At 50.5% G+C, this 14564-nt stretch overlaps 1 protein-coding gene across 18 annotated transcripts in view; it reads left to right on the forward strand.

Moving 5' to 3' along the window:
• NFIA (nuclear factor I A) overlaps positions 1–14564 on the forward strand; it is a 359870-nt gene that overhangs the window by 99799 nt on the left and 245507 nt on the right. For 10 of the 18 annotated variants that reach the window (XM_027806993.2, XM_027806996.2, XM_055725262.1 and 7 more), the window contains exon 2: positions 10448–10979. In XM_027806993.2, coding sequence (XP_027662794.2) covers positions 10448–10979 — 532 coding nt within the window. Of the gene's footprint in view, positions 1–4278; positions 4688–10447; positions 10980–14564 lie in introns of those variants that run through there. The other 8 variants (XM_005440391.4, XM_055725265.1, XM_055725263.1 and 5 more) reach the window with 5 other exon arrangements.

The following is a 14564-nucleotide window of genomic DNA, read 5'->3' on the forward strand; positions in this document are numbered from 1 at the left end:
TGGGCATTGATTTCCAGCCACCGTAACGGCCTTGGAGTCTTTAGTTTTGGAGATGCAATTCATAGCAGCCTGTGGCTCTAAAGGTCTTGATGGAGAGGGGATCAGGACTGAGCCGCTGGTGATTTTGGGGGGCTTCTGGCTCTCAGTGGGGCGAAGCTGCCTCCGGGGCAGGCAAGCAGACACAGTGGCTCTCCCAAAGCCACTAGCATCGCTCAGGGCCCCGCAGAGCCCCGTTGTCAGGATCAGGCCTTTAATGATTGCTGCTGTATGTTAACAGGCCATACCACATATAGACCGGCTATTGTCAGCGCTGATCCTTGTCCAACTGACGGGCTATTCAAAGCACTTCTCAAGCCTCTCCAAAATCCCAGCTTGTTCTACCCCGATGACAGCCATCCCTCCCATTCGGAGTTTTCTTTGTACGCTTGATAACATGGTGGAAATCCCTTATTATGCTTCTTTTAATAATGCTTTCACATGGCAAGGGGACATGATGTTTTAATTTATGCAGTACACATCATCCTTCGACAATTTGCTAAGAGGAACCCTCGCGACCTAAGCCTGCGCCGAATAACAGAAGTTTATGCAAAACCAGTGGTTTCCAACCTGTGGTCTCCAGCCCGCTGGGAATCGGCGGGCTCCTTCGGAGGGGTCACCAGGAGGTAACCGAGAAAGCAGAGAGCTGCTGCCGGGAGGTTAAAATGCGCCGCGCACGGAGCCATGCTCTCACCAGCACAGGTCTGAGGCTCCCAGGCTCGAAACTGAGAATCACTGTCTGAGGGTTTTTTCCCTTTCTGATTTCTTTTTTTATTTTTTTTCCTCCCCTCTCTGCTCAGTGCGCTGGGGCGGCAGCCCTCTGTGTCTTTAAATACCTGCTCGAGTCGATTAAAAGGAGTAAATTCGGAGGGATAACCACGCCACTCGTTAAGTTGGGAGGGAAGTTGTGTGAGTAGAAGTCTCACTTTCTTGTAAAAAAAAATAGTAATTAACCTTCAGATCCACTTTCTCCCCCCCCCCCCCCCCCCAAATTAATTTTGCAGTATTATCACGCATCTTGAGGCTTCCAGTTTTAGGAATATAATGCTTCTGCTGTTAATGAAGCGGGTATCCACGATCAAGGGGAGCTGAGAGCTACAGACAATTGTTTGTTTGCCTTTATTTCTCACGCCCTTTGAAGGTTTTTCTTTTTCTTTTTTTTTTTTATTAAGTGACTTTAGCAGATTGTACCCTCGGAGCTGTGAATAATAGGGTTATTCTACAAAAATGGCCAAGGCTAGTTAAGACACACAAAGCCAGGAAATCCTTTCAGGGATGAAATCAGGACTATTTTAGGGGTGCCGTGTAAGTTGGAGACTGCAGCTCAGCCCCGGGCTGCTGCATTACTGTCAGGGTCGGCCGCGCTGCTGGAAGGAAAGTTCCTCCCCTGCCCCGGGCTTGCCCGGCCCCCGCGGACCGGAGGGGAGGCCCGCACCAGGGGGTGTGTGTGCAAAGCACGGGGAGCAAAGGACGGGAAGGGGGGTGCAAAGCACGGGGAGCGGGGTGCAAAGCAAGGCTGGTGCCCCTGCAAAGTGTGTGTTTGGGTGTTTGCTAGTGCCAGGTAACTTTGCCCGTGCTTTGCTGCTGCAAAGGCATGGGGGGGTTCCCCGCGCCGGTTGCCCTTGCGGTGGGGTGCACATGGGGGGGCTTCGCGTGCAAGGGAGGAGGCTACCCGTGCAAGGGGGGGGGGAGGGGTTTTACCGGTGCAAGGGGCGGGGGTTACCGGTGCGGGGGCGGTGGGGGGTGGTGTACCCGTGCAGGGGAGGAGGTTACCGGTTCGGAGAGGGGGAGTTACCCGTGCAAGGCGGGGTTACCCGTGGCAAGGGAGGTTACCGGGGGGGGGGGGGGGGAGCTAGCGGTGCAAGGGGCGCTCGCTGCCCACCGCCCCCCCCGTCCAGCACCCCTGCGGAGCACCCCGTGGCTGGGAAGGGGCTTGGGGGCGGGCTGCAGGCCCGCAGCGGCGACTGCCCGTCCTTGGGCTTGGGGGGAAAGCGGGTGCGGGGGGGAGCGGTGAGCCCCGCCGTCCCCCGGTGCGGGTCTCCTATGCAAATCGCGGAGATTGCGGAAATAAGCGGGGGTGGGGTGGGGTGTCGGGGGCACGGGGGGAGGAGGAGGAGGAGGAGGAGGAGGACGGGAGGCGGGCGGCTGCCGAATCGCTCGCAACTTCTGCAAAGTCCCAGGCGCTCGGAGCGCGCCCGGCAGCGCGGGGAGGCGGCGGCGGCGCCCCGGAGTCACAGCGCCACCCCCACCCCCCCCAAACCCCAAGGCAAAAAAACCCCAACCCCCCCCCCCCCCAACCCCCACTAAATCCACCCCCAGACCCACCTAACGTTAGGCGGCAATTGGTTGCGGCGTTTATTCTCTTCCGGGTTCCCAACGGCTGCAAGTTTATTTTAGCTCTAGCAAAAAATAAAATTCGCAGAAGAATAAATAAAGCGGCGGCGGCGGCCCAGCCAGAGCGCCCCGAGTGCCGCCGGGCGACCCCGCCTGCCCCGGGTACCTGGCGCCGCTTAAACTTCGCTTTTTTGTTGTTTTTTACCCCGATTTCCACGCTTTTGCCGAGAGCAGCAGCTATTGTCTGGGCGCGAGCTGCGCGGGCTCTGGGAGAGCAGGAGCGCGGGCGCGGATGTCTGCACCGAGTTGCCTTGGGGTTGGTTGTTTTTTTTTTTTAAAATGTTTTTTTTTTTTTCCAGGGATTTGAGAAAACCGCTGAGCTTGACAGATTCCCCCCCGACCCCCCTCCGCGGGACCGCCCGTACGTGCGCGCCGGCTCCGTACGCGCCGTCTGGAGCGCCCGCGGCCGCGCACAAAGAAACGCGGCTGGGCGCGGGATGTGACGGACCGCGGGGAAGGCCAATCGGAGGGGCGGGGCTCTGTGACGTTGCCGAGCGCTGGCCAATCAGCGGTGGGGGTGGGTGTTGCGACGTTTGAACTCCCCGGGGGGAGGGGCGCGCCTTTTTTTTTCTCCTTTTTTTTTCGGGATTTTTTTTTTTTCCCTTTTCCGCCGAAGTTGGCGGCGCCCCGCAGGGACGAGGCCGCTGGCGGGGACGGGGAGCCGCGAAAACCTCCGGATTTAGCACCCAAAAAAAAAGCAAAAATGGGGGATGGGAAGAAGAAAAAAAAAGCGTTTTATTATGTTTTGTTTTGTTTTTTTTAAAAAGCGCATTTAAAAATTATTAATATTTTAAAGCGTGCTGACTCGGGGAAAAATAAGAATAACTTGCGCGGCCGCTTGTTTAGCTCTGAAAAATACGGCGGGTGTGGGGGAGAAGGTGCTTTTGCTCTTCTCCCCTCCCCCCCCCCCCGTTATTTTTTTTGGGGGGGTGTCCGCGGCTGCGGAGGGGCTGCGCTTGACCGCGGGCCCTGCCTAGAGGGCGCAACCAGCCGTCCCGCGGCCAAAAGTCTTCCGAAGGGCGCCAAAAGTTACTTAAAGATAATGCTGCAAACCGCAAAGCGCTGGGAGCGGTGCAGCCCCCCCGCCGGCTTCTACACGAGCTGCATAGGCGGGGAGCGGGATTTTTTCCCCCTGTACCTATGGATGGGATTTTTCCCTGCTCCCTTCGCCCGCCCCCGCATGGATAACTACGCGGAGGGACGCCGAGGTCGCTTCCAGCATCAGTGGGAAAAGCTGTTCCCAAGCGGGGGGGGGGGGAGCACAAGCCACGGGACACCCTACAGTCCCCATGAGCGGGCTGGAGAGCATCCAAACCCCAAACCCAAACGCTGCCGGTGCCAAAACAATGCGCTCCAGAAGTGGCAGGAGCCGCGGGTGTATTTTTAATTTTAAGCGCTTCACTTTTAAGGAGCGATTTTATTAGTAAAGGGGTGTGTGTGTGTGCGCGACGTGCAGATGAATTTATGCGTTGCAATTTTATTTATTTATTTATTTATTTTAAGTGCAATAAGCACCCCTGACCATAAAGCGCTTGATTTAAAATGACAAGTGCCAAAGGGGATGGGGAAAGTTGTGAACGCAGCGCCGCTCCCCCCGTGCCCCCCCCTCCCCTCCCCGGCCATGGGCCGAGCGGGGCCGCAGCCGTCGGGAAAAGACGAAACAAAAAAAAACCAACCCCAAACCGACCCCTCATCCCCCCCCCCCCCAAAACCCCCGAAACAAGAAAACTTTGAGCCGAGCCCCGCTGGCTCTCCGCGGCTGCCCGCGCTGCGGGGCGGCGGGGCGGAGGGAGGCGGCGGCGCCGCAGCCCCCTCCCCGCCCCTCCCCGCCCCCGCGGGCGGGCGGCGCGCAGCGCTGAGCGGGCGGCGCGGCGCAGAGCGGCGCGGCGCGGAGGGGCGCGGAGCGGGGGCCGCGGCGGCGGAGGGGCGCGCAGCGTGCGCTATGCCTTTAACGGCGCGCAGGGCAGGCATGCCGAGCGCGTAGTGCGGGAAAGTCGAGGCGGGGTTAAAGTTCAGCTCATGGAGCGGCTCCGCGCTGGCTGCAGTTTGGCAGAGTTGGAAATGTGAAAGCAAGAAGCAGGCTCGGGGCTCCCCCTCCTCTCCTCTCTCTCTCTCTCTTTTTTTCCCCTCCTCTCTCTCCCTCTCCCTCTCTCCCTCTCTCTCTCCCCCTCTCTCTCTCCCTCTCTCCCCGCACACGCACACCTCCAAACCGCAGCCCCCCGCAGCAGTCATGTATTCTCCGCTCTGTCTCACCCAGGTAAGCGGCTGCCGGGGCGCGATGGGGCCGGCGCTGCGGGGGGTGCGCACCGGTGCGCGCCGGGGAAGGGGCACGAACGCAGCTTGCCGAAACTAACTTTGTTGCCTTTCGCTTGCATCCCACCCCCCCACCCCCCTTCCCGCACGGCCATTTGTGTCGGCACATGGCTAATGGCGCCTACTTATTAATGGTTTAATTAATAAGGGGGGGGGGGGGGGGCGCGCGGGCGCGGTGCTGCGGGACGCCCCGCACGGCCCCGCCGTGCTTGGTCATCCGCGATCGATGCCGCCGCCGCCGCCGCCGCCCGCCCCGCACCGCGGCCCCGGGGCAGCGCTGCCAGCCACTGCGCCGTCTGCAGCCCCAGGCGCCGGGCACGGCCCGCAGCCGCCCCACGCGGGGTTTACGCGGCTGCGGGGTGGGGGGTGGGTGGAGGGAGGGGGGGGAACCGGCCCTGCCGGCTCCGCGTTTCCCCCAACCCCCCCCCCCGCCTCCGGGCGCGGAGACGGAGCGTCCCCCGCACCTGGGCACGCTCCCGCGGTGCAGCCCCCCCTGCGCGGAGTGCGCTCCGCACCCGCGCAGCTAGCCCCGCTGCGGGACCCGACCGCGGGGCACACACACGCACGACACGGGCACCCGCAAACTTGTCCCGCGCGTGTCCCCGTGTGTCGCCTCCCCGCCCCCCCCCGCGATCCCCCCGCCCTCGGATCGGGCCCTCCGCGGGACTCGGCGCAACTTTTGCGCCCCCCGCTTGCAGCGGGACGGGGCTGTGCGAAAAGAGGGGGAGGTGCCGCTCCGCGATGCCCCCGAGTTGCGCGGCCGCGGAGCGCTGCCGGTCCCCCCCCCCCCACCTTCCCCACACACTGCTGCAGGACGCTAAATTACACACCTTCAATTAGCAGGATATAATGGTTTAACGAGGAAATGCTTTGTGGTGGACTCAAACCCCAGATTATTTCCTCCTGCAGGAGATTTTGACTACATTATTCTTATTAATTTAATTTGAATATTTTTTTTTCTCCCGGTGAGAAAGCCTCTCCAGGCTCTTTCCGTCGAGAAAAAGGCGAGGAAATGCAGAGAGAGGGGATGCAGCTTCCCAGGCAGCTTGAAGAGCTGCAAAAGTTTAGTCCCCTTCTCCTGCCGTAGTGTGTCATCCCCCTGCTTTCCCCAGCCTCCCCCAAATTTCTGGGGGTGCCAGGCCAGCAGCAGCCAGGCTGGCAGGCGCACGGAACTCCGCCGGGCTTCAAAACCCCTGCACATGGTTGGTTACAAGGCAGGAGGAAAAGGGGAGTTTGCAGAGGATGGGATGCAACTCCCTGCTCTGCCTGCCCAAAGTTTGTGCCTTTAATTCAACTCTGAAAAATACCGGGATTTTATCGCTCCTGCTTCTGCAGGAGGGCCAGCAAATCCGCTCCTGTAGGGCCAGCACCACCGCATCGCTCCGCAGCTGCACGTGGAGCTCCTTGGGCTTAGTAGGCCCAGTTGTACATTAAGGAGAGAAAATAAATCCATGGGCCGGTTGTTCCCTGTCCTGGTGTCTTTTTCCCCCTGACACCCCCCCCCCCCCTTTTTTTTTTTTTCATTAAATAAAAAAAAAGGGGAAAGAAAAAGCTAGGCACTGTGCTTTTCCTCAGTTGTGCAAATCTCGCATTCTTGTTGCACGTTTGGAAAAGTAATAACGAGGATTAGAGGCCTTCTGACAAACTCTTCCCTCCGAAGGATCAATTGGGTGGTTTTGTCATTTTCGGTAGAAAAAGGAGGCGAGCCCTGAGCAATTGCAAGCAATTTCCTATTTTTCATTTCAGGAGCTTTTATTAATACAAGTTTTGGGACAGAGATATTTTTTCCCTTTTTTTTTTTTTTTGTGTGTGTGTTGAGTTTTGGTTCACATTTAAAGGGAAGCTTTCAAAAGTTGGGTTAGAAAAGGAAAACAAACAGAAATCCTAGTTATGAGCATATTTATCCAAGCACTGGAACTGAAATGGCACAAGCATTTTGTATCATCTGTCAGGAAAAATCTAAACATCGTTCCATTTACATATCTGCTGAAGATCTAGGAAATAGTTGGGGAACATATGCACATCTCCTAATAGATTTACAAGCAAATGGATTGTAAAAAATATTAACAAGGGTTGCTGTAGCTGGCTTGATTTCAAAAAGATCAGCAGAAATATATTGTTTCAAAAGGCTCCTTTGCAGTGTTACATTATTGCGGGCGCCTTTGGGCTGGGTTTGGGGGCTCTTTTGTCCTGTGGGTTTTTTTGGTTTTGTTTTGGTTTTTTTTTTTTAAATTTTATTTTATTTTACACCTCTCTGAAGAGCAGAGGAGAATTTTGGTATCAGCGATACAAAATTGCACGGCCCATATTGTAGGTGCTGCTTAGAAACAGGCTGTGCTCTGAAGAGCTGTATCCTCAAACTTTGGAGAGTAGTGCAATGGAGAGGAAAAAAAAAAAAAGAAGAAAAAAGCAACTTACTTTTTATTCTTGCTTTCCCAGCTTTTTGGTGTGCCTTTTATTTTTAGGTGACCCATCCAACACCGAGGAGGGAAAGCAAACATCTTTATAAAATACTTTGAAACTTTCCCTTAAAGCTAACTTTGGGAAAGGCAAAGATCATCTCCTTTTCCACCAGTTACTTAAAATCTTGATATTTTGCAGCGAGGCTGCAGACAAGACTGCAAATCTGTTAGCACACTTGCACTGACACATTTCCAAAACTTTTTTTTTTTCTTGTGGGGGGGGTGGGGTGGCTATAATAACACTGAAATAAATAATTGTATTGTGCAGAAACAGCTCCCCGCCCCCCCCCCCCCCCCCCCCCCCGCCATCCCCGCTTCCAGCCCAATTTTGTTTGATCGGTCCTGAGTGCTTTTATTTCCACTTTGACTTTGCTAATACCTCACCGCCGAGATTGAAGCAGTGCAATTTTACGGAGCGGCGTGTTTACCAAGACAGTTTGAAAGTTGGTCTGTTTATGAGTCATTAACCTTTTCTCCTCATACACCATTTTGAAAAGACACATTTGAGTCTGATAGGGACGTGCACACCTCGCACGCCGAGCAATGGTGCTTTTCATTTACTTCAGCCATGGACCCTGACTTTTACACTTCACACTAAAAAGTACCTTTTTTGATATTTTTTTGCCTCCTCCCGAGGTCTTTTAAAGTGGTTTGGTTATTTTTTTTCCAGTGTTGTTACCTCCCCTTTCAGGTTCCCATCGTAGAAATCAGCTTTAGCGCAGGTTAAAGCAACTCTCTCTTGGATAGCATCCAGCATCGAGCCAAAAAAGTCCCGAGCACATGAGATCAGGCAGGACAAAGCGCTGCTTAAAGCAGAAAAGTTAAAATATTTCAGGATGTACCAAGACGTGTTTAGAAACTAGGAAAGCTGGAAGCGCTCCCCTGGCTCATTGTGGGGCTGGCGAGCCTCTGCTGTGTGTACCTTCGCAGATAAACTTCCACTTGACAAAAGGCCTTTTTTCCTTGACTCTCCACGAGTGGGGAAGGGGAAGGACAGAAGGGATCAGAAGGGAGGGTTTATTATTTTTAATAGCTTGTAGGTTTTTGTATTTTTTTTTTTTCCTCCCCCCGCTCCCCCCCCAGCCACCAGAGCTCTTTCTGGTGGGTGAGAGCAGCTCCATGTGCTGGGATTGTGCCTCCTCTCACTTTTTGAATTTGCCGACTGCAAACTCACAGCAATCTTTTTTTTTTTTTTTTTTGGTTTGTTTGTTTTTTAAAACTTTATTGAAATTTGAAACTATGATCTTTTCCAGTAGGGGGGGGGATGTGTAAAAAAAAAAAAAAAAAAAAAAAAAAAAAAAAGAGGAATGTGTCAGTCATTGGAGTGATTTATTTTATTTTTACCTGCTTATATTTTAATAATCGTTCATAGTACTTGTGATTACTGCCGCTCTGCTGTGCTATATGAAATATATTGTGCCGTTTGGGGTAATTTTTCACAGTCTGCCTTTAAAATAAAAATAAATGCGGTGGTATTACTTCTAGATTTCAGTATTTACAATTCAGGGGCCACTCAGAATAAGTGCAATGAAAGCTTTTGGGAAGTCAGCAGAAGGTCTTGAATTATGACAGGATTTTGCTGATAGATATTTCTGCTATTGATTTCTCAATCTTTCATAATTTTTGAAAAGAAAATGCAAGTTAAAATAAGGTGTTGAAAGGAAGTAAGATGTCTGTTTTAATAACAATATTTGCACGACCTGAAATGATTTGGGTAGGAAATGTACGCCATGGGATAATTAAAAAAAAAAAAAAAAAAGTTAGTTAATCTGAAAAAATCCCCAATGTTGCCTTGCAAAAGGATAGGCAGCGGGTGGCTTTTACCATGCTGGGGGAAACATTCCACAAATTACTTTATTTTTCCCTCCTGGAGGGCCCAATCCTGAGAAAAGGAGGAACTCAGCCCCTGGAAGCAGGCACGTCCCCAGCACGCGGTGCTGGATCAGGCCCCCACAGGCTACATACATTTTTATGTGCAGCCTGGAGTTTGGTCGTTCATTTATTGAGAGAAAAACAAGAAACGTGGCCCCAGTATATTATAATATGTTTTGATCCCTTTGGCTGATTGATGTAGTACTTTTTGAGGATATATATATTAATTTTTTTTCAACAAAACTGGTGTGTGTGTGTCTTTCTTGTGTTTTTTTTTATTGTCAGAATAATTTTAATCGTGATTATCTTTGTGCCAAGGAAAAGGGGTGATCTTTAAGTCATCGTTACACAAAGCAAGCAGTGGCTCTGGATGGCCAAAGTAACTTTCCAAGTAGGGCATTTCTTTTTAAATACGTGAAAATATGACACAAAGTGTCACGGAAAAAAAAAAGGATAATTCTTTACGTATTTGCACGAGTCGTGCTAAGGCTTGCTGTTACCGCATTTTTCGTTTTTTCCTGTTTCTTTTTATTTTATAAAAAGGCTCAGAGTTTGGCTTGTCCTAATATGCCTGAATAGCAGGGTTTAATTTTGTTCTTTTTGCCTAAATGTAAACAAAACTTTTTGAAAAACAAAATCAATTGTGAGCCTTGCTTTTTCTAGGATTTCAGCATTAGTTGTCGCGCACGCGGGACGGATTGACGACGTTACTTTCTACTCTCTTCGCCGTGTAGGAAACGGAGAGAAAAACCACCCTTCATTGTATTTGTATATGCAGCTATATTGGCATTTTACTATACTGCCTCCTGCTATTTCCAAATATATCTTAGGGAAAGTTTTACTATACTTTAGACTTCCCCATACAAACATTGATTGGCATCCAAATGTTTAGGATTTGCCAAATTGGCGGGCATACGCTGGCTACACCGCAAGCAGCAGGGTCAGGGAGAGAGCAAAGGGAGATACGCGCTCCCTCCGCAAGTGGACTTGCAGCAGGGCTTTTTGCTTTTAACTCCTTTTACCTTTTTTTTTGTGTGCTTTTTTTTGGTTTGGCTTTTTGTTTTTTAAGAGCTTTGGGGATCAGGGAAAGGGTCCCACGTTGCCCCATCTCTGCCTGTGTGCTTGTTTGAAGTCGGGCCTGTTCTCAGGGGGTGGGAGCGGAGGGTTGGGGTCGGCGTGAGGCGAGCGGGGCTGTGGCGGTGGCGGGCTGGGGGTCCAACAGCGAGGGGCCCGAGTCCCCCAGCCCGTCAGATGTGCAAGCCCAACTGTCCCCGTCCCAGTGGGCCTTGGCGCCTTGTGAAAGCCCCCTTTCCCGGAGGCTTTTTGTTGATGGTTTCGGTGACATCGACCCTTCTCTGTAACTTTTTCAGGATGAATTTCATCCCTTCATCGAAGCACTTCTGCCTCACGTCCGAGCGTTTGCGTACACGTGGTTCAACCTGCAAGCCCGAAAAAGAAAATACTTCAAAAAACATGAAAAACGCATGTCAAAAGAGGAAGAGAGAGCCGTGAAGGACGAACTGCTAAGTGAAAAACCCGAGGTAAAGCAAAAATGGGCATCCAGACTTCTGGCAAAGCTCCGGAAAGATATCAGGCCTGAATTTCGGGAGGATTTTGTTCTCACAGTCACAGGAAAAAAGCCTCCGTGTTGCGTTCTTTCCAATCCAGACCAGAAGGGCAAGATGAGAAGAATTGACTGCCTTCGCCAGGCAGATAAGGTCTGGAGGTTGGACCTTGTTATGGTGATTTTATTTAAAGGTATTCCGCTCGAAAGTACTGATGGCGAGCGCCTTGTAAAGTCCCCACAGTGCTCTAACCCCGGGCTGTGCGTACAGCCCCACCATATAGGAGTTTCTGTTAAGGAACTCGATTTATATTTGGCATACTTTGTGCACGCAGCAGGTAAGTGCCTTTCTATACCACCTTCTCCAACTTTTCGGTTTATCTCCGTGCCGGGCGCCGTGCCCCGGTGGTGGCTGCATGAGCCGGGGAGGGAGCAGGGGACGCCGGTTATTGCCCTCCTGGGGCGGCCAGGAGAGTGCCAAAACTCCCCTCCCTCGCCCCCCCTTTATTTTTCCTTTTTCTTAATGGGTTTTTAAGGTGCAGCCACGTAAAAGCAGCTCTAGTTTTCCTGGGGTTAATGGCATTTCAGGCATCCCTCACAGGTGTTACCCTAAATGTTGTCCTAGGAGGGATCGCAGCCAGACGCGGCTTCCTTTATCCTGATTTTGGGGGAAAGCAGATAGATTTTAATTAGAAAAAAAAATTATTAAAGTTTGTATATGTTATGTACAAAATAATGTGAGAAGGCTAGAGGTGCCTGAGGCCCATGGGTCAGGAGTGCTGGGTATCCTCACCCCACGGGGATGGAATGGGGAGTGTAAATCCTGCAGGATTGGGCTCGGAGGGGAAGGAGAAGACAATCCCTTGATAGCAAACCTAGTCATCGGGTCTGAGCGGCCACAAGACAAACCTTGGGTAGTCCTGTGGGGAAAAGGAGACGTTTAAACCCCCTGAAATACCACAAGTTATAGACCTAGAAGCTGAGTGGGTCTTGAAACAAATTCCTGGTTTGATAATGCTGTGCTTATGGCGGGGAGGGGTGGGTGGTGGTGCTGAGATGTTTTTGCGTGTGACAAAAATCTTGGGATCTCTGACTCCAGCGCAAAGTACACCCTGCCTGCAGAGCGACTCGGTGTGCTCAGAGGATGTGTAGTATGTTAACTGGATAAAATAATACACTATTGTAGTTGTCCTGGGTGATTATATTGCAGAAAAATGCGTGCGTGTGAAGTGTTAGGCCCCGGTTTTCACGTATGGTATGCATAGGTCTCTCTGGGTTTCAGCCTGACTTGCAAGTTGAGGGGCTGGATGGGCTGGAAAAAAAAAAGGAGGAGCAGAGGGAAAAGGAATCCTACTAGTAGAAACCACTTCTATTTAAATGTATATCGGTAAGAAACCTGAGCAAGTTACAGCGCAGGGAGCCTGTATTTCCAATGCTACCTTCTTTCTTAGAGTCTTGCAGAAAGTTTTGGCCACCCCGAAGTTTTTCTGCACCGAGTGCCCGCGCTGGTTGTGGCGATAGGCAGTGTTGCCGCTCTGAGTTTACAGCTGTGATTCCTGTTCGGAAATAACTTTCAAGTATCCTCATGGTATTTCCTACAGATAAGCTGTGAAATTTACTTTGCACTTCGGTGCGATGTGGTAAATCATATTACGCATTTATGACTATGGGGAGGTAGGCGAATATTGTGGAGAATTATTTATTTACGTTGCCATTTATGATGGGGCATGGTGAAGGAAGGATTACCAATTAATAGCTAACTGAAGGGTGATTAGGGCTGGGGTGTTATGGGTTACCTCCCATTCTGTCACCGGCCCTGGAGAGACCAGGGACTCTCATCCTTTTTGTGTCTGCCTCAGTTTCCTCCTCTGCACGTCAGAACGGGGCGATGCGCTTGAAGTGCTTTGGTATCCACGGCTGAAAACTGCCATGTGTTGCTATACAGCATGCAGGTTTTTATTATTTAGATTTATATATAGCATGGTGCTGCTAAATACCAGTCCGTATTGTGTTTCCTAAGTGCAAAGCAGCCTTCTGTGGAGGGCGAAAGTTGTTAATAGAAAACAACGGTCTTGGCTTAGCTTGCGCGTTGGGTCACAGCGGTGTAGGATGGGGAGAAAAGGATGAAATCCAGGGGCGTAAGTATTCCGGGGTGCTTGAAAGGATCCTCTCCCTGTTATAACAGTTGGGCAATAGACATTGTAAAAGTTCAATATTGTGGTTAGGGATATACCATCTTATCGGCATGCTGTTGGCAAACAGTAGCCTTGATAGTGCGCTCTTATTTATTTCTGCCTTCATCGTCAACAGGCAGCAATTGCACTAATTGTTCTTCGAACTAGATGTCTGCCACGGAAACTTAGCGCGAGGCTTAGGCTTGTTTTTTGGGGTTAGATTTGTTGGTTTGTGTAAGCAGTAACGCACTCGTACAGACCGCACCGCATCGTGTTTTCGGCCGTTGTTTGCTGATTGCACGCATCGCATTGTGCTCCTAATGCAGTAGCGTGTGCTGGTGTATTCCCTGCTAAACCTCACTGGGGAGGGGGACAAAATGATTTTTAGGAGGTAGCACAGCTTGGTCACCATCTATATTGCTTCACGGAGGAGTGCTGAAAGCCTCGCATATAGGCTACCTTTTTTTTTTTTCCCCCTTTTTTCCCTTTTTTCCCCCCTCCGATGTATCCCAGCAGTCTTTGTTACACCTGAACATTGGCCAAGTTGACAGCCATTGGTTCCCGCAGACCCGCAGTAATGGCAGCTTGTGCCGGGTGCGCAACAGGAAAATTACAAAAGAAAAAAAATATTAAGGGTCCTTTGTCTCAAACTCCATCAGACCTCGTTCCCTGAATGTATGGACCGCTTATTTATGAGGAGGAAGTCACCAGCCCAAATATTAGGTAGGCTGGTCAACTTACATATAGCGGATTTGACAAGCATCTGCTATAGTACAGAAGATTTGTAAACACTAAACAATGTTTTTACCTCCTTAAAAGTTTTGAGAAGTTGCCAGTATTGGCAGGAGGCACAGACTCCGAAACGTGCTTGAAGATACGTGCCAAAACCATTGTGACCTTTTCACCCACAGTGCTTGCTTCTCTTTTTTCTTGGGGTTTCCCCCCCACCTCCCCACCCCTCTTCGTCTTTTTTTTTTTTTTTTTTTTTTGGGGGGGGAAGTATTCTCTTCCAAGATGTCCTTAGTTGAGATGACTTCAGCAGCGAGTTGTCCCTTTCCTTCTAAGCATGTACAATAATTATTGCTTTGAATCCACGCTTTTTCTTCAGTAGGCACTATCATCTGTAAGGGAACACGTGTGCAGATTTAAATAGTGCTTCTTACAAAGCTACTGAAATCAATTATTCTCTTTAAGAACTAGCTAGAAAGAGAAAACAAAACTATGCAAATAGGCAAACTACATATAATTTTTGTTTAAAAAAAAAAAAAAAGAAAAAAAAAGGAAAGGAAGATGGGTGTTTTGTGAATTAGAGGTTGACCAAAAAATGTATCGAAATCTAGAGTACTGCTCTCAGTTTGCAGTTTCTAATCTGCTTAACTAAAAACAGGCGGCATTTTCATACCCCGAACTTGGGTTTGCTTTTTAGTTTTCTCTTATTCTGCGCTTGTATCAAATGACAAGTTGGAAACCATTGTGGCAAACCGTTTTCTTTGTGGGAGTCGAACAGTAAAGCTAATTTATGACCAGTCCTTTACCAGATGATCTGTATCAGAATCTACAATATACTAGGCACGTGGCAAGGTCACAATTTAAGTTGTTAAGGTCACAACCTTAGCCACCAGGCATTTGACCTTTTAGATAAAGTTAACCTTTGTTCATTAGTAGGCACTCAACCGAGAACTTTCTGGAGTTTTTTACTGCTTTGGAGTTCCTTCTGCTAATGTGATCAGATTGGAGAATACATTCGCA

This window comes from Falco cherrug, chromosome 12 (assembly GCF_023634085.1).
Source record: "Falco cherrug isolate bFalChe1 chromosome 12, bFalChe1.pri, whole genome shotgun sequence".
Taxonomy (NCBI): Eukaryota; Metazoa; Chordata; class Aves; order Falconiformes; family Falconidae; genus Falco; species Falco cherrug.